General features: G+C 41.6%; 1 protein-coding gene across 7 annotated transcripts in view; it reads left to right on the top strand.

Annotated features, from left to right (window-relative positions):
* The window catches only part of trpm3 (transient receptor potential cation channel, subfamily M, member 3), a 147409-nt gene that overhangs the window by 65274 nt on the left and 59136 nt on the right, over positions 1-22999 (top strand). For all 7 annotated transcript variants that reach the window (XM_051950770.1, XM_051950767.1, XM_051950768.1 and 4 more), the window contains exons 2-6: positions 7556-7635; positions 9877-10078; positions 12307-12520; positions 14981-15105; positions 18028-18199. In XM_051950770.1, the coding sequence (XP_051806730.1) occupies positions 7556-7635; positions 9877-10078; positions 12307-12520; positions 14981-15105; positions 18028-18199 (793 nt within the window). The remainder of the gene's footprint in view (positions 1-7555; positions 7636-9876; positions 10079-12306; positions 12521-14980; positions 15106-18027; positions 18200-22999) is intronic.

Here is a 22999-nt window from a genome sequence, read left to right as displayed (position 1 = left end):
TAAGAAACAAAAACAAAACCCGATCTGAATTTGTCCTTTTGTGCAGTGATACACTGCTCCCAGTGCTCCTGATACGCTTTGGACAGTGACTGGAAGTCCCATTTTGTAAGTACATCAAGCACCACCTGTAAGGCCAACTGGTTATCATCCCCTGTGTGAAACCAGTAACCTTTGAACATGAATTTTGTCATGACACAGTCACAGAGGGTCAAATCTGGAAAATAGGGTCTGTGGAGAAGACTGTTGCCTTCATGCGACCTAAAAGCTGATTATTTTCAATGTGCTGTGAGCAAGTCTATTGTCATGTTGGAGCACCCAGTTATCATGTCACAGTTCAGGTTGTTTACATGACAGTTGGCTGCTCCAACATGACAATGCACGTGCTGTAAATCAGGACATTATCGTTAGTCTATGTTGATCGCGTGACCCTGAGGCATGAACTGATGTTGCACAGCCTCATATATGTCACAGAAGATGATGAGCATGCTCTTGATGTGCTCCTGACCTGATGTGACTTCTTCAGACTGCTGTTGGGTTTCTGGTCGTAGACTCGACTCTTGTCACCAGTGATCATCCTCAAAATGAAGGCTGGCTGTCGATTGATCTTTGCAGACTTTAACACTGTGACACATTTGCAGATCCATGGCGAAAGCACAAATGCACACCTGCAAACTGATCACGCAATTCTACAATTCTACAATTCTACAATTTCATTTAGCAGATGCTTTTGTCCAAAGCGACGTACAACACAAGCAAGAATTCAGACATAAATCTCACACAGAATCGTGAATTATTAGAGTTAATGCTACCGGATACGCCTGACGTTAGAATAAAAACTTTTTAATGGCACCTCATAACCTTACCTATGTTTTTCCATCGTATCAGACTTCCTCCTACGCTCATATGCTAATAGTGGTCATTAATACTTAGCCGCATTCATTCTTTAATTTATTCAAATGTAAACAGATGTAGCTGTCTGTATACGAATGCAGTTGGCTTGTGTGCATGTGTGTGGCCCTTCCAGGCAACAATCAGAACTATGACCTTGCCATCCTCACTGTTTGCTCATAGGTGTGTGTTTGTGTGTCTGTCTGTGTGAGGTTTGTCAGAGGTACACACACCTGACTCTGGTGCCTTGCAGCATCTGGGCTTGGATTTGGACTCAGGTGTACCTCTCTAGGCTTTCTGAGTCTGTCATGACACTGAATACATTAGGATTTCATTAACATCCGTTCTGGATTTTGCTTAAATTCGCATTTTGTTGTTGGTTTGTGTGTGTGTGTGTGTGTGTGTGTGTGTGTGTGTGTGTGTGTGTGTGTGTGTGTGTGTGTGTGTGTGTGTGTGTGTGTGTGTGTGTGTGTGTGTGTGTGTGTGTGTGTGTGTGTGTGTGTGTGTGTGTGTGTGTGTGTTTTACATTAACTAGGATTACAGTTTTTGGAAAGTATGTTCTCTTTCCTTTCGGTGTTCTTCCGTCTTGCGTATTATGTATTGTTAGACTTCATTTAGTTCAGATTACAGTGTTATGTGCCCAGTTTCCTCCTGCTGCTCCTGGTAATTAAAGCGGCTTCGTATTATCTGCAGCTTCGTTAATCCTCTTGATGAAAGCAGGTAGGAAACTAACCTTGTAGTGTAAAAAAAAACAGCAAGTGGAATGGGAAAAACACACAAACACAAATGCGTGTGTGTGTTTGTTGTTTGTGTGTGTGTATATGTGTCTTTGAGGACAAAATAAGGAGGGTGAGCGGGCTAGACGAATGTCACGGTGCTCCACCTAATAGGCACTCTTGCCATTCAGACTCACCCCTCAGTCTTGATCTCTGACAGAGGTGCAGCTCGGAGAAATGACACAAAAATACACCAACTGTCTCTCTCTGACTTTAATTTGAAACTGAAACAGGTGAGGCGCTGGAGAGAGTTGGAGGACAGCAGTTTAATCTTTAAGCACACAGTTTCTGGGGGAGACTTTTGAATATTTGGGAGCAGTCAAACACTATTGTTGCGCTACGTAGTCAAGTAACTGTGTCAAGATCAATGAAGAGGCTTTTCTTAATGTTCTAACTGTATTTTTTTGGCTTGCTTATGCTCAGCTGGTCTGACTGTGTGGGTCTGGGAGCGGGGAGGAGACTGTGAAAGATAGTTAAATGCTTGTTGAACACACAACTGCACTGCTATGAGTATGCAGAAACACGCACGCACACGTGCACACACACACATTCCAGCAGTGCTAATAGTCCCAGGGCAGATCAGTTGCCTGCGGACGGAGAGGTGGCCTGATCAGGTTTACTCCGATTAGGTTGACTTAGTGGCTTTTAGTTTGTAGCCAGGATCATGCCTCTAACGCCACAATCAGCCCTGACTATGAAGGAAAGACCACAGCAGTGCAGCCCACCACACAACACAGGTGAGTCAAGAAAATCCAACATGTGAGCTTCACAGTCTTGCTCTGACAGACCCGCTGAATTCCCTCAACAGAGAACACAGCCGGATTTTTAACTGGGAAAACCACACTTTTATCAGGATCAATTGATGTCAGAAGAATTTAAATCAATATTTTGTTTTGAGGCTGCACAGTGGAGTAGTGATTAGCACTTTCGCCTTGCAGCAAGAAGATCCCTGGTTCGAATCCTGGGGTGGGCCTGGGATCTTTCTGCATGGAGTTTGGATGTTCTCCCTGTGCATGCGTGGGTTTTCTCCGGGCACTCTGGGTTCCTCCCACAGTCCAAAAAATATGCTGAGGTTAATTGGTTACTCTAGATTGCCCGTAGACGTGAATGTGTGTGTGATTGTCTGTCTGTATATGTAGCCCTGTGACAGACTGGCGACCTGTCCAGGGTGTCCCCTGCCTTCACCCGAGTCACCTGGAATAGGCTCCAGCCCCCCGCAGCGACCCTAGTGAGGATAAAGCGGTGTGTAGAGAATGGATGGATGGATGGATTTTGTTTTGAGATATGGGAGTATTTTACAGCTTTAACGAGAGTGTCTAAAGTATAATTCTTAATGGGAAGTTTGAGGAAAAAGTATTATTCTCAGTGTTTTTATTAGTCTAGTTTCATTTGTTTATTTAATTTTATGATAAATATTTGGAAGTCAGGCAAATCATGTGGCTAAGATAAGAACAGGAGCTGAATGCATGATGACTGTGGATTTTTTTTTTTCTGTTTTCTTCTATTTGTTGCCCTAAAAGTGCATCAAATGGGCCATATAAAGCCTACACCTTTTGTGATACTCATATAGAAACGTGGCCTCATCTAGATCACCTTGATTTCGTCATGTGCTTGATCACTGTTGTCTGTTTGTTTTAAAAATATAACTCCCTGATTTATAATGTCTTTTTTGTTGCGCATTAAATCAAAGTGAACCAAAAGTAGAAATTAAAATACACTTCAGAAAAGGAAGCAGATGTGCTTTTCTACTTTGATCATCTGCAAACCGGCAGTAAAACAAAATTTGCTATGAAGCAGTTGAAAAAGTCTGCAAAGAGTGGAAGACTTAAAGCAGCACAGCAGTAAAGGCAATGGCAGTAAGTTTAATGTTTAAAACACACTCCATATTAAATTTCTTGTGGCTATCCTTATGCTCACCTGTACGATCAGATAAAAGCAGAGTCATTCGTGTTGGTAAAAGGGAAAAAGAAGCGAAGAAGGGTGAGGAAAAGGGAGAGAGCCAGGAGATTAGGCTGTTGATTGGATGTGGTTCTCAATTCAGCTCCCTGCCAGTGTCAATAACAAAGAGGAGATACAATAGTAAAGGAGGGGAGAGAGAGGACAGGGAGGAGAGGCTGGGGGTGGCGGAGGTTGAGTGTAATGGAGTCAAGACCCCTAACAGGCTGTCAGATGCTGCTCACTTGCTGCACTGCCACGCCTCGCGCACACACTCACGGACGAGAATCAATCCAGTGTTTTGCCAGACAGCTGGTGTGTTTGTGTGTGTGTGTGTGTGTGTGTGTGTGTGTGTGTGTGTGTGTGTGTGTGTGTGTGTGTGTGTGTGTGTGTGTGTGTGTGTGTGTGTGTGTGTGAGAGTGCGCCCCAGTGATAAATCTTAATTACACAATGGAGTGCAGCCCATGTGCCATCTCATCATACCATGTCAAATCTCATAAGCAACACTAAAGAGTGCGAGAGGAAGAGCCAGAAAATGAGATGCAACGGTTTGAGACAGAGAGATTGAGAAAATGTGTGTGCCATATCCCAATAAAATAAAGAAGGAAAAGCAGAACTGAAAGAGGGTAGAGGAAATGATGGGATGCAAAAGGAAAGGGTTCTTTGTATTCAATGCTCTGGGGTAGAGTCGCTGTCGTCCCTATTTTAGAGATTTTAGAGAACATGAAAGACTTTTTCTGCGTTGCGCTACTGCCCTGTCAATATTAATTAAATCTAAAAACCTCTAGTGCTGCGACAATTGGACGGATCTAGTTCGTACCGTGAGTAGCTGGCGGATGAATATGCAGTTTCAGCATGTCAGAGAAAGAATGGGGCTGGGGGCGTTGTTGTGGCCCGCTGAGTCATCGCGGCCAGGGTGATTTGTAAAAGCAGCCCCCCAGAGTAATGGTTAATCGTGGGAAGTCTGGTGTTAGGGTAAGTGTGCCTGTGTGCAGGCCTCGCCTGATTGTGGACGGTTGCGGTGGGTTTTGGCGTGCCTTGGTGTGACAGGGCCAGTCAGGCGGATGGGGCGTGTGTTGTTGTAGCCGTGACAGTGGGGAAAGCCCTGTACAAGCAGCTCTCAGCTCTGCCGGCTGGGAGAAGAGCTGGGGCAGCTCTCCCAGAGCAAAAAGCAGAAAAAAGCTCTGTCCTTTTGTTTCCATGGCTGTGGTGTTCCCTCTGCTGTGGGTTTGGGAGTCTGGTCTGTGTACCCTCCTGGTTGTCAGTGAATGTCCCATTGTAACATTTGGTCCTATTTTGGACCTCTGGCATCTTCACAAAACCACAAAAGTGCTGATCAGGAAGAGTTCCATTTAAATAGCAGAAGGTAACACTGTCACATAATCACAGACGCAGGCACATCTGCATCAAACTGAAGGCAGAACACAACTGTTTGGCTGAGGCGGGTTCTATCTCCACAGTCATCATACAAAAACACATGAAAGCATAACAGACAAGAAAAGAACCACAAAGATATTGATATCTGATGGCGCGGACCCCACATTATGACAGATTTACCATTTAGAAATATAGTGTAGGCATGACAAACAATGAATCACATTGGACCTGGTCTGTGGTCCTTTGGCAGCACTCAGAATAGTAATGGCTCCTTAATGGTTCTTCAGAACACTTTGGTTTTTCAAAGTGCCATTACCAATTGAAGATCCCTTTTATTTAGAGGATAGTTCCTCATATACTCCATGTGGGTCTTTACAGTACTTCAGTTTTGTTTAAGTTGCTTGGTTTGGTGACTGATAACAGAATAAAAATAGAGGTGCAACTTATTTTTGTTATTGATTAATGTGGAGACATCAGAAAACATTGAGAAATGTACTCACAGTTCCCTAAATCTAGTTGCTTGCAGCTTGTGTGAATGTTGTTTTGTCTGACAGTCCAGAAATATATATATAAAAAACACAAATAATAAGTTTTATTGAAACATCCAAAAATGATTGATAATTTCTTAGATTTGTAAACAAGAAATCATCAAGTCTCTTATAAAAAGAGCTATTCTTCCATCTGGTTTCTTAAATAAGTTCTTGAGATCAAAAAAGGGACCTTTTTTGGATGGAAATATTACTACTGGAGTCATATTCTCTGAAATCAGGCACAAGAGCAGGACAAAAATAACAAGAAATTACACAAGCAGAACTGTTTAAACTGTGATGTGTCGTGTGTGAGTGTGCACTTACTACTTTTTTTGTGTACTTTAATCCCTTTTAACCCGCCATTTGCAGTATAAAATACAGAGACAGTTTTTTGTTTTTGTTTTTTTTACTAGTCAGCTTCTATTTTGGTAAATGAACATGACGGAATTTATGTTCTCACAGGATTTTCTTCTCACAGGCTGTCTTTTGATGCCAATCTATTCACAGTCTACCAAATCCCAGTGTGTTATCTGTGGATTTTGCCACTTACAGTCTTCCAGCATGTCCTGGATACCCAGACAGAATAATATGTGTATATTGGTGAAAACTGTCACAGTGCCTCTTCTTTTCTCTTAAGCGAAAATCCCATGCATGTTTTTTACTTCTATTCTATTGCAACTGCACAGCGAGGGACAAAACTGAGAAGGCGACTACAGATAAAGTGTATCTAGCATGTAACAAATCAAAGAAAGGACGCTTAAACTGTCATGCCGTCTGCTATAATCACTGTAATATTCTGTGTTACTTAAACATAAGCAGTTCTAATAATGACACTGACAGTATTAAGGAGCCAAAACATTTCTCTTATTTTTCTCACATGCAAATGCATGCTGACAGGTGTCTGTAATTATCTCTTTTGTAGCAGTGACCTGTTATAAAAGACACACAAACAGAGGCAGCACTGCATTCCGCTAATGCTGGGAGGGATTTATACAGCAAATGCGGAGAATGATTCAGTTATAGTATTTCACTTTGTGGCATTTTATGGTACCTGTTCGCCAGCTTACTCTTATCTGCTGTCAAAATGCAACATTATTATTTCCAGGTCACTGTGAACTCCTCCAGTCAAGTACCACCACAGCTCTGTGTCTGCTGATAAACACTTTAGCTGAAACAATTTACATATTTTTCTTAATTTTATGATGCAGTTCAGGATCAAGAGTCATTTTTCATTAGCTGTAAGAGGAGATTGTTACAACAGTTCACTTTGTGCCCTCTATAGATGCTTGTTTGTTTGTACAGCATCAAGGATTCATGCATGTATGTGTGGAAACATCTATACAGATGTGTATTAGCCTCCAATTTCCTGTGTTGCATATATATCCCACAACGCCTTCTTGGTCGCGTCTGTGGCAGGATAATTGGATCCAGTCAGTCATTCTGTCACTCACACCTGCAGCAGATGCGACTGCAAACCACCACAGTCTCACAAATGCACCGCAAATCCACTTGCTGTATATAACACAAAGCCCATATAGAAATATGTATCCACACTTTCTCATTTAAATGGGTGCACACGCATGGCATACGCACACTCAGCTGGCAAGTATCTAAGGACGAGAACTCTGACATAATTTACTGCCTCAGTGCATTTAACATCCGCTTTCTCTTCTCCCATCTCTTCATCTCATCCGGTTTGGGCTGGAGTCGTTGAATAACATAAAACATTTCTGTCAGAGTGTCTTCGGTGTTTGAATTATGTGTGAGTGACTGTGCATCCTGTTTGTGTGCGTGTACCTTGCCATTTCCAAAGTGCTGTGATTTCTTTTCTTAAACCAGTTTTGGATGAGGATCTGCTGATTTTTCTTTAAAGCACATTAGGACATTAGCGCCAACATCTCATAGTGTATACTCTGCCTGCCATCTCCTAAAAACTGGACTCACTGAACTCCTCAAACATCGTGACGTGAGTCTGTTTCTGCTGTCGCTTCAGGTCACAGCTCAGTTATCTGGCAAAGACTGACTGCATTCTTCTGTCTTTATTTGCAGGCACAGAAATCGTGGATAGAAAGAGCATTCAGCAAGCGGGAATGTGTTCATATAATAGTGAGCGCCAAAGACCCCCATAGGTAAGTACAAACACGAGAAAATGGGGAAAGATGGGAAATCGAAGCTTATTCCAGCTGAGTTATGATTTGAATTGTGTGAAGAATAAGAGAAATAAACTGTCAAAGTCTGAGAGTTTCTAGAACAAAGAGGTATACAAACTGTCTGTTTGATTAATTGCTATAAGACCATTGCTAAAAGACCCTCATGATGTGACTCCCACTCTGTGCCACTGCTGACCTTTAAAGCATGCCTCACAGTAACGTCACATTGACCTTGATTTGCATCTAGGTATTTGGTATAAACTAATGAGCCACGATCCTGACCTTAAACATTTTAAAAACACAAATACCAAGATTGTCTGCTGTAGAGTCGAAATTCTTATCAAAATTCAGGTCCAGGGTAGTGCATTTGGCCAGTAAAATGATCCACATAGTAACAGACAGAGCTCATTGGAATGTACTGCTAAATGACGGCCGTGTCTGTACAATACAAACAGTACGATAGGTTTGTAATGATAACAGCACATCTGGTAAATGGATCTGAGAGATAAGGTTTTGTACTCATTAACCGAACTGCCCTCATTCTGCTCTGCAATATCATTGTGGCACATTGTCAGTGGACAAAACTGTCAGATATTTGCTACGCCTTCAGGATAATTTCTCAACATGCAGGACAGCAGAGCATCTTGGCAGGTCCAGCAATATAAAGACAGACACAACTGGATGAGTTTCATACTGTAGGTCAAACACAGGACTTTCACTCAGGAAACGTGTTTGTGTTTCATGTTGCACCGTTTTTAGTTTATAATGTTTGACAAGGTTTAGGAACCAAAAATAGTGAGGTTTATATCATCGTTTGGTTTAAAATACACCCTTTCACAACATTGGTCAAATTTTAGAGGGAAAACCTCTCCCATCTGCAACAAGCATCTCCTTCATTTTCTTGGTTTCCACTGTAACAAGTCCCACTTCATCTAATATTTGATTTGTTGCCTAGCAAGAAGGCAGCAGAGAACATTGGGGGCGACATAGCTCAGTGGGGAGAGTGGCCGTCTCACAACCGGAGGGTTGCGGTTCGACCCCCCAGCCCGTTGTGCTCATGTCGAGGTGTCCATGAGCAAGACACCTAATCCCTAATTGCTCCTGGTGGGTCGTGGTTAGCGCCTTGCACGGCAGCTCCTGCCATCAGTGTGTGAATGGGTGAATGTGATGTATCATGTAAAGCGCTTTGGATAAAAGCGCTATATAAATACAACCATTTACCATTTAACTGCAGTCTCATGGCGTCTATATCAGCCATTGAAGGACTTCTACAGAAATGCATTTGACAACCCTGCATGTTCAAAAATGTTACTGAACAAGTATCCAGTGCATTAATGTGTGACACCAAGGAGTCCTGATAAAGGGTTTGTATTCAATGAGTTGGGAATGAGATGTTTCTGCACGATGACGTTGTCAGAAGTTGGTGCTGTTGCTTGGGAGAACAAACTGTGAGTCTAAGTCCTGCAGTGCCGGCCATCGTACACGCACAGGAAATGCCACTGTTTGTTAGGTAAGCAAAATTAGCATAACTAGAGGAAATCGAGCGCACGGAGCAGTGAGGGAAAGAGACGTTCCTCAAGATTATATCAGATTTTTCTTTTAGTCTAAAACACTTTGTTCATGCGTAAGGCAGAGGAGGGCGAAGTACCTTTGGTAAGAGATGATGGAAACATGAAGTGATAATCAAAGCCTCCTGACTCTCTTCCTCTCGAGGCTCCTACTCCACCCTGTAAGGTGAAAACACAGGATATGAAAGCTGTATTTAGCACATCTCAATAAGCATGTACTCATGTAGGAATACTACCATTCATTACCGTCATTCTACTAGTGTCTGTAGCTGCCGAAAGGGAGAAGGGGACGCGAACAAGATGGGGGAAAGCAGACAGAGGTTTGAAGCGCTGAAAACAAAAAGAGACAGAGCCAGTAGAATATTGCATGGGCCTACAAATCCAATCAGGAGATAAAAGTCGGATGACAAGCTGTCAGTTCAGCCTTGCCCCACATCTTACTGCTAGGCACATGACTATGACAGCTCTCACGCTCTTTTCTCTCCCACTCTCAGTCACACACAATCTCTCTCTGTCGCTTTCCCACTTTTTTTTCTCAGTGCTACAGTAGCTTTCCTTGGGGCTCAGACTTCTCAAGATTTCAATTATGCTCTGCAAAGCACTATGTTATATACCAGTGTGACTCCCACTGTTACTTTCTCATCTCATTCAGGTGCTGTTGTGGTCGTCTGATAGGCCAGCATGTGGGCTTGCCACCGGGCATCTCATCCAGTCAGAATGATAAGGCAGAGCGTCTGGCCAAGAATGACAGCCTGTCGGAGAAGTGGTCAATCAGCAAACACACACAGCTCAGCCCCACTGATGCCTTCGGCACCATCGAATTCCAGGGAGGAGGACACTCCAACAAAGCCATGGTGACTCCCTTCACATATATACAGAGTTTTACTACAATTTATTGGGGACCTCGTAGAAAATGCACAACACAAGTACACAAAAGCAGATTGCAATGTCAGGTTCAGTTGGTGCAAAAGCACAACTCTTAGTGAACAAACTACACCTTTACTATCTAGTGATCCGTGTTTCCAGTGGTAGTCACATGTAGCAGTAGCATGGAATGGTCTGTGCTCAATATCATTCTTTACGAAGGTAAAAAAGAAAATACACACTTGCTTCTTTGCATTCTTTTTACGAATCACAATCATCTTTAGCGGCGCTAAGCCAAATAAGCAGCAACAGTGCCCCCTCAAAATAGAGCCAGATGAATTGTTTTGTGCACAGAAAAGCAAGCACTGTCATATGCGTAACTGCACGATTCAAATCCTCTGCAACGTTTGAAGTTTTCAGCGTCGTAGGATGCTAGCCTGGAGGTGGTTGTTTCCTAAAGTGAAGAGGATTGTACAAACATTAAGACTTAGATAGGAGAAGGGGAGGAGAACGCTGTGTGAAATGCACAGCCGGTGCGAGCTTAAACCTGCAGTCCACATCAGGTGGGTCGGACTATCACAGCAGTAAACAAATGTGGTGTCTGTTTACGACTGTGATGTGCTCACTCCACCGAAGAAAGGAAAAAAGACAGTCAAAGCGGTGTGCAACCTTTGAGTCACATTCAGAGGAAACAGAAAATGATTTTCTGAATGAAGAGTTGACAAAATTCAGCTGAAGCTTCATGGAACTGGTTGGCATGATGGTTTTGAGCGGAGCTAAACCCAAATGAAAGGGGTCAGCATTCATTTTGTTGTTTCATGCTATTGCAAGCTGAAGCTGCACCCGTGCTGAAGCTACACTGCAGCACATGCTTGAGTTAAGATGAAGACATTTTAGGGGGCTCATACCAGAATGCAACAGTGCAGGAAATCTGTCTTGTGTGGGACGAATCATTTTGCCTGGACCATATTTCAGGCCATAAAGAACAGCCCAAGAACAAAATGGCATAGGAGGTCCAAATATGTACATCCAAACAGTGCAAGGGAGGACACATTAATCCTTTGGGACCTACTTTTGTTGTTTATATGGATACACTCCTTTGCCTAAGTAAGCATGGGTCTGAAAATGGTAGAGTGATGCTCAGTATGCGAGCTTGTGCAAAGAAATGGAGATTTAATCATAGATGTCATGTTTTACTGACTTGAGTTGACAAAGATAAAGTAGACTGAATGATTCACACGGAATGTACTATAGGATGAGTTTCATTAACCTTTAGATAGTTGTGAAAGCTAAAAGTTTATAATGGCTGAGTGTGATCTGGAGATATTTTTATCAGCTTCGGTGAACAGATGTCGTTTGACAGCACACAGGTCGAGAAGAGGAACGTGTTGGATTTGTGGTGTACTTTAATGAGTTTGCTGGGAGTTATATGAAAGTGGTTAAATATCACAGTAATTGCTGTATTTTTGTGAGTTAATATATTTCATACACACTCCGAATACAAAGTGAAAATGACTTTGACAAGAGGACTCATCAAGAGCCCTTGTGTACCTTGTTCTTACCCTTACAATTTATCATGTCAGAAGGCCTGAGGATAGCGGCAAAAGTTGTCAAATTAGTATAATGATTATGGAAATACATATAATTATTGCTTTTAAAGACTCGATTGAGTAGAGACTGCAGCCGATAAAAATTTTCCTGATGAACCAATCTCTTTCAAAAAGCAGCCGGATGGTACATTTTATTCTCACAATCACCGTGTGCGATAACCATGGTAACAGAATCATATCACGCACGCTGTAGCATTGTGGGAATTCAGATGATTAGGTCTGAATTATGTCTGATTTATTCCCAGTGTTAAATTATTCATCCAGACACATGTCAGGTTGGATTTCTGAGGGTGTATTGGATAGATAAGCAGATGCTGCATTATGCATGTGGTCCTTCAATCATAGCAAACATCTGTTCGATACTTTTGTAACTCGAAAAATTAAACCCATAGGCCTAGACAGCCTTGCAACACTGATATTTGTGATATTTTTTCAACTTCATAATTTTGCTTTTACTTCACTGATTTTTTTTTAACATCTAACGCTTATTGTAACATGATGTGTGTGTACATCTGTGAATGTCCACATACCAGAAGTCACCCTAAGTGAGCCTGAGTGTGATGCAGATGTGCAGCTGTAGATCACTGACATATTCCCACTATTTGCAGTACGTGCGAGTGTCGTATGACACCAAGCCTGACCTGCTGCTGCACCTGATGACCAAGGAATGGCAGCTGGACCTGCCCAAGCTGCTCATCTCAGTCCACGGAGGCCTGCAGAACTTTGAATTACAGCCCAAACTCAAGCAGGTGTTTGGCAAAGGGCTCATCAAGGCTGCCATGACAACCGGAGCTTGGATTTTCACTGGAGGGGCTAACACAGGTAAAGTAGAATTTGTTTGCTTTGAAGATGAGTTTAAAGATTCAGAATCTTTTTCAATGTTAGTATCAATAAATATGTATAATGTAAGAATATTTCATCTGGACGTTTCACTTGCACTGTGCAGCATCACTTCTTTTTATATAAATCAAGTGGACACTTCTAATAGGAGTGTGATGAGTGTGTTCAACTGTTCTTCATAAGTTATTGGCTTTCAAAAAACATTTGTCAAGCTCCCCTGGATTCTAAAACTCTCCTACCACCTGATCTGTCTGTAAAATGCTTCTTTAAAGTATATTATGAGGACTCAATTACACTTACAGACACTTAAAGTCAGACGAGGCACATGAAGTAGCTCTCATTTTTAACTCCATGCATCTTGAATGAAAATACAGTCACACAGTCTAGACAGCTTATTTTTAGGGCAATGAGAGGGAGCCACTTTTAGATCTAAAGGTGCATTTGATTCAAACGGACTACAGAGTTTTTATTCTTTTATTAGTTGCATGACAGAAATAACTCAGGTGACATTTAGGACTCATCATAAACTTACACTTTTCTACTATTCCTCCTTGTGTGAACTATCGGAAGAACAATTGCTGCCACTGTAGGAGGTTTTGGAGGTTCAAATGCTTAAATAAAGATGGCAGCAATTTGAAAATAATACAGGAGTTGTCCTGTTAGAGTTTAGAAGAACTGCAGTCAAAAAGAAGATTGCTTTAAGACTAAGGAGGAAATGTAGCCTAGCCCTGCTAGACCCATGTTCTGAAGGCACAAGGGTCTAGGCACGCTTGACAGGGAGGGAGGCGGGCTAAAAGGTTGTCTATCAAATCACTCTGCAGCAATTGGGTAGGTATACAACCAATCAGCACAACGAATAGGCTCCTAGAGCGCCGGAAATCAGAGGATACGGTAGTTCGGTGAAGCCTTATTTATACAGTCAATGGGTGAAGCTCAAGTATATTACAGACATGTTAACAGAAAGATTATTCAGAGTCGGTGCTAATGGAGCTCAACGACTGTTGTCGTTTTTGTTGTCGACCCTGGCAGAGAATTAAATTCGTTGCCGTGGGTTGTCTAGCACGGCTAGGCTAGTTGTTTCCGGTTGTTTCTGTGAGAATCGTCGCGCCTCTGTCGTCACTTAGTTACGCCCGCCTTCTGACTCTACACTTCATGGTGATTGGTCCGGCCAGTTTTAGGAGAATCCAGCCTCGAGCCTTATGGAGGGTAACTAGACCCACCCTGGCAGAGAATTAAATTCGTTGCCGTGGTTTGTCTAGCGCGGCTAGGCTAGAGGAAATGCTGAGTGACTGAATGAATCTGACCTGGAGAACGATATGTGAGCGGGCTGGTGAGGAGCTCAGTTGGCTGGATCTTGAATTTAGGAGTTGGGGGCTAAAAGACAAGTCAAAAAGAAACTTTTTCTAAGTTTGACTGCAGCAAGATGATGGTGTAGTACAGTGTTTGTGATTAAATAAGATTGATGGGAATGGATATCGGGAAAACCCAGCTGACAGACTGACAGGGCATGAATTATGCATTAATATGGAGTTATCATGTTTATGGAAAGGAGTCTCAGTGAGTGAAGTGGAGCTCTACTGTGTTTCTGATCTCTGTAGGTTTTTGAGCTGCGGCACACACTCATTTTGTACTGTGTAAGAGTATCAGTGTTTACCATTCAATATTCATTCATATTATAATTTCTGAGTTTGTTGCACAATGACAATGAATCACTTTAATACTGGGATAGCATGTGAAAAATGCCATTCATTCATTTTACCCTTCAGATATTATCAGTTGTGTTCATATTACAGTTCTTGTAAAGGCTGCTTACTTTTGTTACTGCTGTGTTGTTCTTTATTGTTGCTAGATGTCAAAAACAAAAAAAGAGAGCTTTTTTGTGACTTAGATTGATTTTAGCAGTCTTGGAATTAAAAAATAATAGGACAGTAACATTCAATAGAAGAGATAACGGGCGGAAAGAAACGATACACTGCTGGATGCTGTGGAGTGAACACACTTAATACAGAAAGGAACCAGAGAGTAAGGTTTAGTGACAGAATGGGTGCAGAGGCAAGAAAGAGGAAGAAGGAGGCCTGAATAATGGATGGATGGATGGATTGGAGGGACAGTGGGTGGAGATGGAGAAAGAATGAATGTCAGCAAGAGAGATGGGATAAGATGGCCTCCAGGTCTGACTGCAGCTCCCCTGAGGACAACAACTAGAAGCCTAGAGCTACAACCTGTCTGTGTTTGAAGCAGAGTATGTGCATGTGTGCACGCACATGCAGACCAGCTGCCACGCCGTTTTCTTCTGTGCTTAATAGATTTGGTTTATCTTTCACATCAGACTGTATCATTGTCTGGCTGTGTATTGATTGTGACAAAATCTGCCTTTTTCTTTGTCCTTCTCTTAAACACTCTTAAACATTTCCGCACACACACCCATGTACACACTCACAGGGGTGATTCGCCATGTGGGTGATGCGCTGAAAGACCACGCCTCCAAGTCAAGGGGGAAGATTTGCACCATTGGTATCGCTCCATGGGGCATTGTAGAAAATCAAGAGGATCTTGTTGGCAAAGACGTAAGTCACAAGGTGGCTGCTTCAGCCTTTGTCTGTGTGTGTATATACTGTATACGTGTAGTACATGCCACATGTAGTGCAGAATTGCCAGGGATTGTAAATTGCACTTGACGCCTTATTAACTAACTGAGATGCTGAGTAAGCCAATCCAATCTATGACAAACGCTCCTTCACAGTGAGTTGGACAGCTGGCAGAACCGCATGAGGCTGCCGAGCACATGCTGACTCATTCAAATCTGGGCGAATCGGTGTTATGTTATAGTTAAAATTCATCAGAATGTGCTGCGCTCAGTCTTGACTGAACAAGTCAGGCAGAGCCGATTAATGTTGGTGGCTGAAATGAGATGATTAAGTGCTGAGGCTCTTTTTTCATGCTTGATCGGTCTTAACTGTATGCCTAATGACCAGATGAGTTTACCTCAGATTGTCAGGCACTGCTCCAGTACTCCATATCCAAGCTTTGACAAACTTTCATTTCTGTTGTATGAATATTCGCCCATTTTTCATTGCAATTTAGTGCAACTTTAATACAATACCTACAGTATATACACACGTGGACAAAATTGTTGGTACCCCTCAGTTAAAGAAGGAAAAACCCACAATTCTCACTGAAATCACTTGAAACTCACAAAAGTAACAATAAATAAAAATTTATTGAAAATTAAATAATCAAAATCAGCCATCACTTTTGAATTGTTGATTAACATAATTATTTAAAAAAACAAACTAATGAAATAGGGCTGGACAAAAATGATGGTACCCATAACTTAATATTTTGTTGCACAACCTTTTGAGGCAATCACTGCAATTAAACAATTTCTGTATTTGTCAATGAGCGTTCTGCAGCTGTCAACAGGTATTTTGGTCCACTCCTCATGAGCAAACAGCTCCAGTTGTCTCAGGTTTGATGGGTGTCTTCTCCAAATGGCATGTTTCAGCTCCTTCCACATATGTTCAATGGGATTCAGATCTGGGCTCATAGAAGGCCACTTTAGAATAGTCCAACGCTTTTCTCTCAGCCATTCTTGGGTGTTTTTGGCTGTGTGTTTTGGATCATTGTCCTGTTGGAAGACCCATGACCTGCGACTGAGACCAAGCTTTCTGACACTAGGCAGCACATTTCTCTCCAGAATGCCTTGATAGTCTTCAGATTTCATCGTACCTTGCACACTTTCAAGACACCCTGTGCCAGATGCAGCAAAGCAGCCCCAAAACATTACTGAGCCTCCTCCATGTTTCACCGTAGGGACAGTGTTCTTTTCTTCGTATGCTTGGTTTTTGAGTCTATGAACATAGAGTTGATGTGCCTTACCAAAAAGCTCCAGTTTGGTCTCATCTGTCCAAAGGACATTCTCCCAGAAGCTTTGTGGCTTGTCAACATGCATTTTTGCAAATTCCAGTCTCGCTTTTTTATGAGTTTTATTCAGCAGTGATGTCCTCCTTGGTCGTCTCCCATGAAGTCCACTTTGGCTCAAACAACGACGAATGGTGCGATCTGACACTGATGTACCTTGGCCTTGGAGTTCACCTTTAATTTCTTTGGAGGTTGCTCTGGGCTCTTTGGATACAATTCCAACGATCCGTCTCTTCAATTTGTCATCAATTTTCCTCTTGCGGCCACGTCCAGGGAGGTTGGCTACTGTCCCGTGGGTCTTGAACTTCTGAATAATATGAGCCACTGTTGTCACAGGAACTTCAAGCTGTTTAGAGATGGTCTTTAGCCTTTACCTTTAAGATGTTTGTCTATAATTTTTTTTCGGATGTCCTGGGACAATTCTCTCCTTCGCTTTCTGTTGTCCATGTTCAGTGTGGTACACACCTTTTCACCAAACAGCAGGGTGACTACTTGTCTCCCTTTAAATAGGCAGACTGACTGATTATGAGTTTGGAAACACCTGTGATGTCAATTAAATGACACACCTGAGTTAATCATGTCACTCTGGTCAAATAGTTTTCAATCTTTTATAGAGGTACCATCATTTTTGTCCAGGCCTGTTTCATTAGTTTGTTTTTTTAAATAATTATGTTAATCAACAATTCAAAAGTAATGGCTGTTTTTGATTATTTAATTTTCAATAAATTTTTATTTATTGTTACTTTTGTGAGTTTCAAGTGATTTCAGTGAGAATTGTGGGTTTTTCCTTCTTTAACTGAGGGGTACCAACAATTTTGTCCACGTGTGTATGTGTTTGCAGTGATTGTGTGAATGAATCAGTGTGACTTTTTTTTTACTACTAATACATGAAACCTGTTTAGGAGTGGACAGCAGTATCTTCTGCAAATATATAGTAGAATACAGATTTTTATTTACTTTTGATAGAGAACCAATCACATATTTAATCAACCTGATGAAAGCTCTGTGTGTACATGTCTTTAAGGTGTACTTTAGTGCTTTTGAAGGACTCATAAGAGACTGATTAAAGCACAGTAGTCAAACATGCTTCAGGACAGATTCCCATAATCTAACTACTGGTATTGTCTCTGTTAGTCCCTCTGTGCCTGCTAACACTTCTGGCCTTTAAATCCTTTGACACAATTTGTGATATAGTCTCACCATTAAACATTGAGAGCCTCCAAGACCAACCAAGATAATCCCTCATGACATCATTACGGTTATTTTTCAAACTTTTTTGAGTTTCCTCCAGAGCCACAGAGGTCCCTTTACAACTAAGTAATACTCTCCTGACAAGAAAATTGAACTTGTTGTGTGATTGGTGGATTACTTCTTTCACTAAAACTATTGAAAGGAGAGATGAGAACATGGTGTACTTTTTACCTAATTCATTTTTAGCTCAGGGTTGGCTGCTAAGAAAACCTTGTTATACCACACAAAACTCCTTTGTCGAGTTGCCATTGAACCCTATCAGCAGTGTGACTCTCAGGTGTTTGCATAGCTGTTAAATACTGTCTTCTCTTGGCTAGGTGGTGCGTCCATACCAGACCATGTCCAACCCTCTGAGCAAGCTGACGGTTCTAAACAGTCTCCACTCACACTTCATCCTGGCAGACAATGGCACCACGGGAAAGTATGGCGCCGAGGTCAAACTGCGCCGCCAGCTCGAGAAACACATCTCTCTGCAGAAGATCAACACACGTGAGTGAAATTTGCCCTATCTGTCTGTCAGGGCTGTTGCCAAACTGACCTACTTAGCCTAAATTAGAAGCATTTTCGAATGATACGACAAATGATACCATCATAATGAAACTGCAATCCTTGTTTTATCAACAACACCACCGTGGGTTAATTGGGTTTATTCTGTTTTATAGCAGCAACCAGACTAAAATAATCACTACCTGCTTTGTACTGAACACATGCTGTCAGACAGTGTATTTTTAGCCAGCTGGATATAACTTGATGAGCCTTTGAAAGTGTCCATCCCTTCAGGAGGGGTTTATTTTTGCTTTCAAAGCTCCCTGACAGCTCAGATGAACCCTTTCCTCAAATGAATCTGCTTGATAATCTCTGTTTTCCTGTTCTGAGCCACCTACAGATGCTGAACCAGCAAGTACAGAATGTGTCCTTACATACTCACAGATACAGTCAAAATGTAGATCAGACTGTATTTTTTATGATATTTGCAAACTATATGCAAGCTAATTGGACCATGATAGTTCAACGGCATTCTAAACCACTGGGTTGACTTTTCAGACAACAGTACGGCCTAATAATTTTGTGTGTTTTTATACATTTTGACACAAACATGCATCATATTATAATATTTCATGCAGTTGTGGAAACGCGACAGAATGTCACGCTATTCATTATTTTTTACATGGCTCTCCATGTAGTCATTTTAAAAATTCTTACACCAAAAGCACCGTTTGCACATAACAGGTACTTAATTGCTTGTTTATGTGTGCAAAGACATAAGTGTTTGTGTCCTGTGTGTATGTGAGTCCAGTCTGGGCATACTTAGCTTTGTGTGGACTGTTCATCCACCGCTCAGCTCTTGTCACTTTGCATTTCTCTGTTTTCAATTTTCAAATTATACCTTAGCTAGAAACTGAATGGATTTGCATGAATACAAAATGCATTCCAGTCTTTTTCTCTCTCACTCTCTTATTCTCTCTCCCCCTCTCGTACACAGACAGACACACACACACAAAAAGACACAAACACAACCTCTCTGATACATTTTAAATGTGTTTCTCAAGAGCCTCTCTCAGCATTGTTTACAATGAAGCAGGAACAAATCAGAGCCGGAGAAATGTTGTTCGCAGACTTGATTTAGTTGTTATTATCTTCGTTGGCTGTCAGCATAAAGCCATTTTATAATAATTTCCTCCGGGTTTGGTTGACATGAATGCACACACTTTGACATCAATGCTTATTTTAAAAACTGCAAAGAGCTCAGAGTGTCAGGAAGAAGGTTGCAGTGTCGAGAGCAATGCAATGATCCACACTCCACTTCTGTCAACGCTAGTTTTCTTCACTGTCAGACCGATCGCTGATGTTTGCTGATAGTGACTTTATAAGGGTATGTTTGAGGTCAGTTTCATTCTTACAATGGAGCCACTCCAAGGATTTTAAGAAATGTTCCTGGACATCCGAATATACCTCCTCCTTGGTTCATCCAGTCATGTGACCTATGGACTTCCCTTTGTCATCCTATGCCTGGGTGCATACAAAAGGGGCTGGGAAGGCAAAGGGACGCCCAGTTGTCACACAAACATCTAATATACCATCCTTATTAGCAATTATCTTTAGTTTAGATTTGGACTTGAGGTGAGCACCAGCATATGTGGGGATCTATGAACAGAACAAAGTGTCCGGGGACCAGATGTGCTACATATCTGCTGCTGACTGTCACCAGGACAGAGTCATCACCCACCCACTGTCTCACACGGTAACCTTAACCTCAGCAGTATGTGAGATTTCACTGAAAACCAGCTTCGGCTTTCCAACCTGCCACTCAGGCTGGCAACTCGCTCCTCGAGGTGAAATGCTCCATCCGCCAAAACGAATCCATAGACTTAATGAATATCATTTGAATACATACAGGATGCAGTGATGTGGTGCTTTGAGATGAGTGTTGTTTCCACAATCAAAGCAAATTCAAACACCTTTGCTAAGTAATGTTTTAAATTACAAACTTAGACCTTTCCTGTTGTGGCTGGTAGATTTATAAAATCTAAACATTCATCATAATTTAAGGACAATTTAATCATCCCCCTGGTTCATAACCCCTTGTTGGGTGAGTACTGGACATGCTTAAAATTAAAATAATGCTTTATTGTTAACAGTGCCAATGTAAAATTACAAAGCAGCTGACACTCACTGTAACTTAGTAAGAGTGATGCTGAAAAGAAATTAAAGGAAGTGAATGAATGAATAATGCATATGTCTAAGCTACTTAATATGTGAAGCGGCAAACCACGAATCTAGTCTGCTGTAGCATGAATGTTGTTGACTTATAGCAGCGTTTCTAACCAACAAGCCCACACTGTTTGTGTATGTCTCAGTGTGATATACTGTACCTTGTTGTGTGTGTAGGTATCTTTCACTTCCTCATTCACCGCTGTAGGGTTTGCAGACAAGGGCCATTTCTTGATTTGATTACCTGTCCATGGTCAATCGATGACTCCATCAATTTTCCTCACAGGAGGACTCCTGTGAGAGCCAAGTTTGGCCTGAGGGGGTTGGCATAGAAAGGAGGATAAAGAAAGTGAAGAGACAGTTCAGTTTAAATGGTCTAGCATGTGGTTTGTGGACCACACGTAACCATCGGTTCGTTTTTCTTTTCTTTTTTTCAAAGCACACAGTCCCACATACTGCACATAAACACAAGATGAAAGAAGTGTGGTGGATAGATACGCATAATCTCCCCCTGTGGTATTTTTGTGATGTCTGGGCAATCCTGTAGCTAATCCTACTGTGCCTGTGTGTGAATTTCCATGCAACAGCTATCACCATGTGACTGCCAGAAATGCTGTAGCAATCAAATTGGCTCCACAATATTGTAACACATGTTTTTAAGGTTGGGAATCCATCATATAGAACAAATCTATGGGTGTTTTGGTCTGACTATGCTCCAAAAAACAGAATATTGCCAAATGGCTCATCAGATATTCTCGGCAATGTGCATTTTACTGAAATCTTGCCACATTTTGTTATTTCTGGTCATTTTGCACATTTCCGTCTGAAGTTCCAGCAGTGCCGTTGGCATCTGTCAGATCTCATGATTGGAGTGCAGTTTGTGCAATTCCCAAACCTTTTAACACCACTTTTGGTAACAGAGCTCGTGTTTACCCTCTGCATCCTTTCTCCTCCGGTCTCTACTGTATGTTTGATGTTGTGGAAGGTTGTCTGCTCCTGTGGTTTTGCATTTTCTGTAGTGGAAAGTGGACAAGAATTTCAAAGGGACAGCTCTGGCTGGGCGTAAACATATTACATGTGTTAGGACAGTAAACTCTGCTTCAGAGGCTATAAATACGCTGGAAGGAGCCAAGACATTCACACACTAGAGTCAATGCTCAGTGCTGCCCTGCTGTATATTCATGGCCCTCTAGTGAGTTTGGCAGCCAGATGTGCTCCAGCTTGATAGAACAAAGATGGAGATAGAAATGAGCCTGCATTCCTTCACATTAGAATAGCAGGACAGAACTGATAAGCAGTGCTCATGAATGATCAATGTGTGATTAAATACATATATAATTGTGAACTGGCTTTTCTTTCTTCTCCTTCGCAATCTTAAAGCTATAGCTGACATTCTCAGCATCAAAAGTGAATAAAATAAATAAAACAACTGGCACCGTTCGACACAATTCACTCAACCCCTGCACACCTTTTTTTTTTTTTAAGTGTTTGAAGCTGCAGCTATAATGCTTTTCAATCACACGCCCGCCTCAAAGAGAGGACAAGAGGGGGAGAATGAAGACAGAAAAAAGGGATTTGAGGCAGAGAGGGAAGTGAAAAAGCAATGAGAATCAGCTGAGGAGGATGCAGGTGGTGAGACACTACATTACCTTGAGGTGCCTTCGCTGTAAAAGCAGGATGAAAAAGTGAAAAGGCTGCGAGAGAAAATAATAGGCTTCATCCATGAATGTTTTCCTATTAAGCTAAACAAGAAAGAAAATGCAAGAAAGAGCCTGCATTCTGTTCACTGTTGCTTTTGTGTATTTGCACAGACAACCATTTAAAACCGAATGCACATGCCAAACCCAAACAGGAAGGAAAGTTATCAATTTGTGCAAGTTTAGATAAAATCTGTTAGAATGAACAAATCACCTTGAGTGTGCCTCTTTCTGTTTTACCGAAATGACTTGGAATATAGAAATGGGTTTATGAGTATATTGAATCTGTGCATACATGTCGGTGCAGGCATGTGTGCTGCTGTGTAACCTTCACCGACCCTCCTGTAGCTGTGGTTTCATTAATCACAGCATAAGAAAAAGAAGTAGCTGGGGTAATTGAATCCAGGAGCCATAAGGCCTTGTTTTGCAGATTAGCTGTGACATTGTGACCTCCACTGCGAAACAGATACACATACACATACAGAAGAAATTATAGTAAGCTATGCTACCTGGAAAGTCAAGAGGGTTGTTCTCTTCGTTCAAGCGCTGTAAATGCTTGGACACATCTTGATTTTTCCATTACAGTTAATAATATCGCTCATTCTTTACGCTGTCCATGTGTGTAATCACTTCATAGCTGTTGTTTTGTGATATGTCACGCAGCTGCAGTTTCTTATTTTGAAAATCTGACTTAGAAATGACACCCTTCACTGAGTGAGGATGTGACCCATCAAATCCCACACTAATAGCAGGAAACGTATTGTGCTCTAAAGCATGGAATTATGCTGTTCAAATATTGCTATTCAAATGTCATTGAAATGATTACAAATTTATTCAAGCCTTACTCATAAATTAATACTAGATTTTCAGAAGTCCATCT

Source organism: Acanthochromis polyacanthus, chromosome 7 (genome assembly GCF_021347895.1).
Source record: "Acanthochromis polyacanthus isolate Apoly-LR-REF ecotype Palm Island chromosome 7, KAUST_Apoly_ChrSc, whole genome shotgun sequence".
Classification (NCBI taxonomy): Eukaryota; Metazoa; Chordata; class Actinopteri; family Pomacentridae; genus Acanthochromis; species Acanthochromis polyacanthus.
Note: the sequence above shows the minus strand (reverse complement) of the source record. Positions and strands in the feature narration are given on the sequence as shown.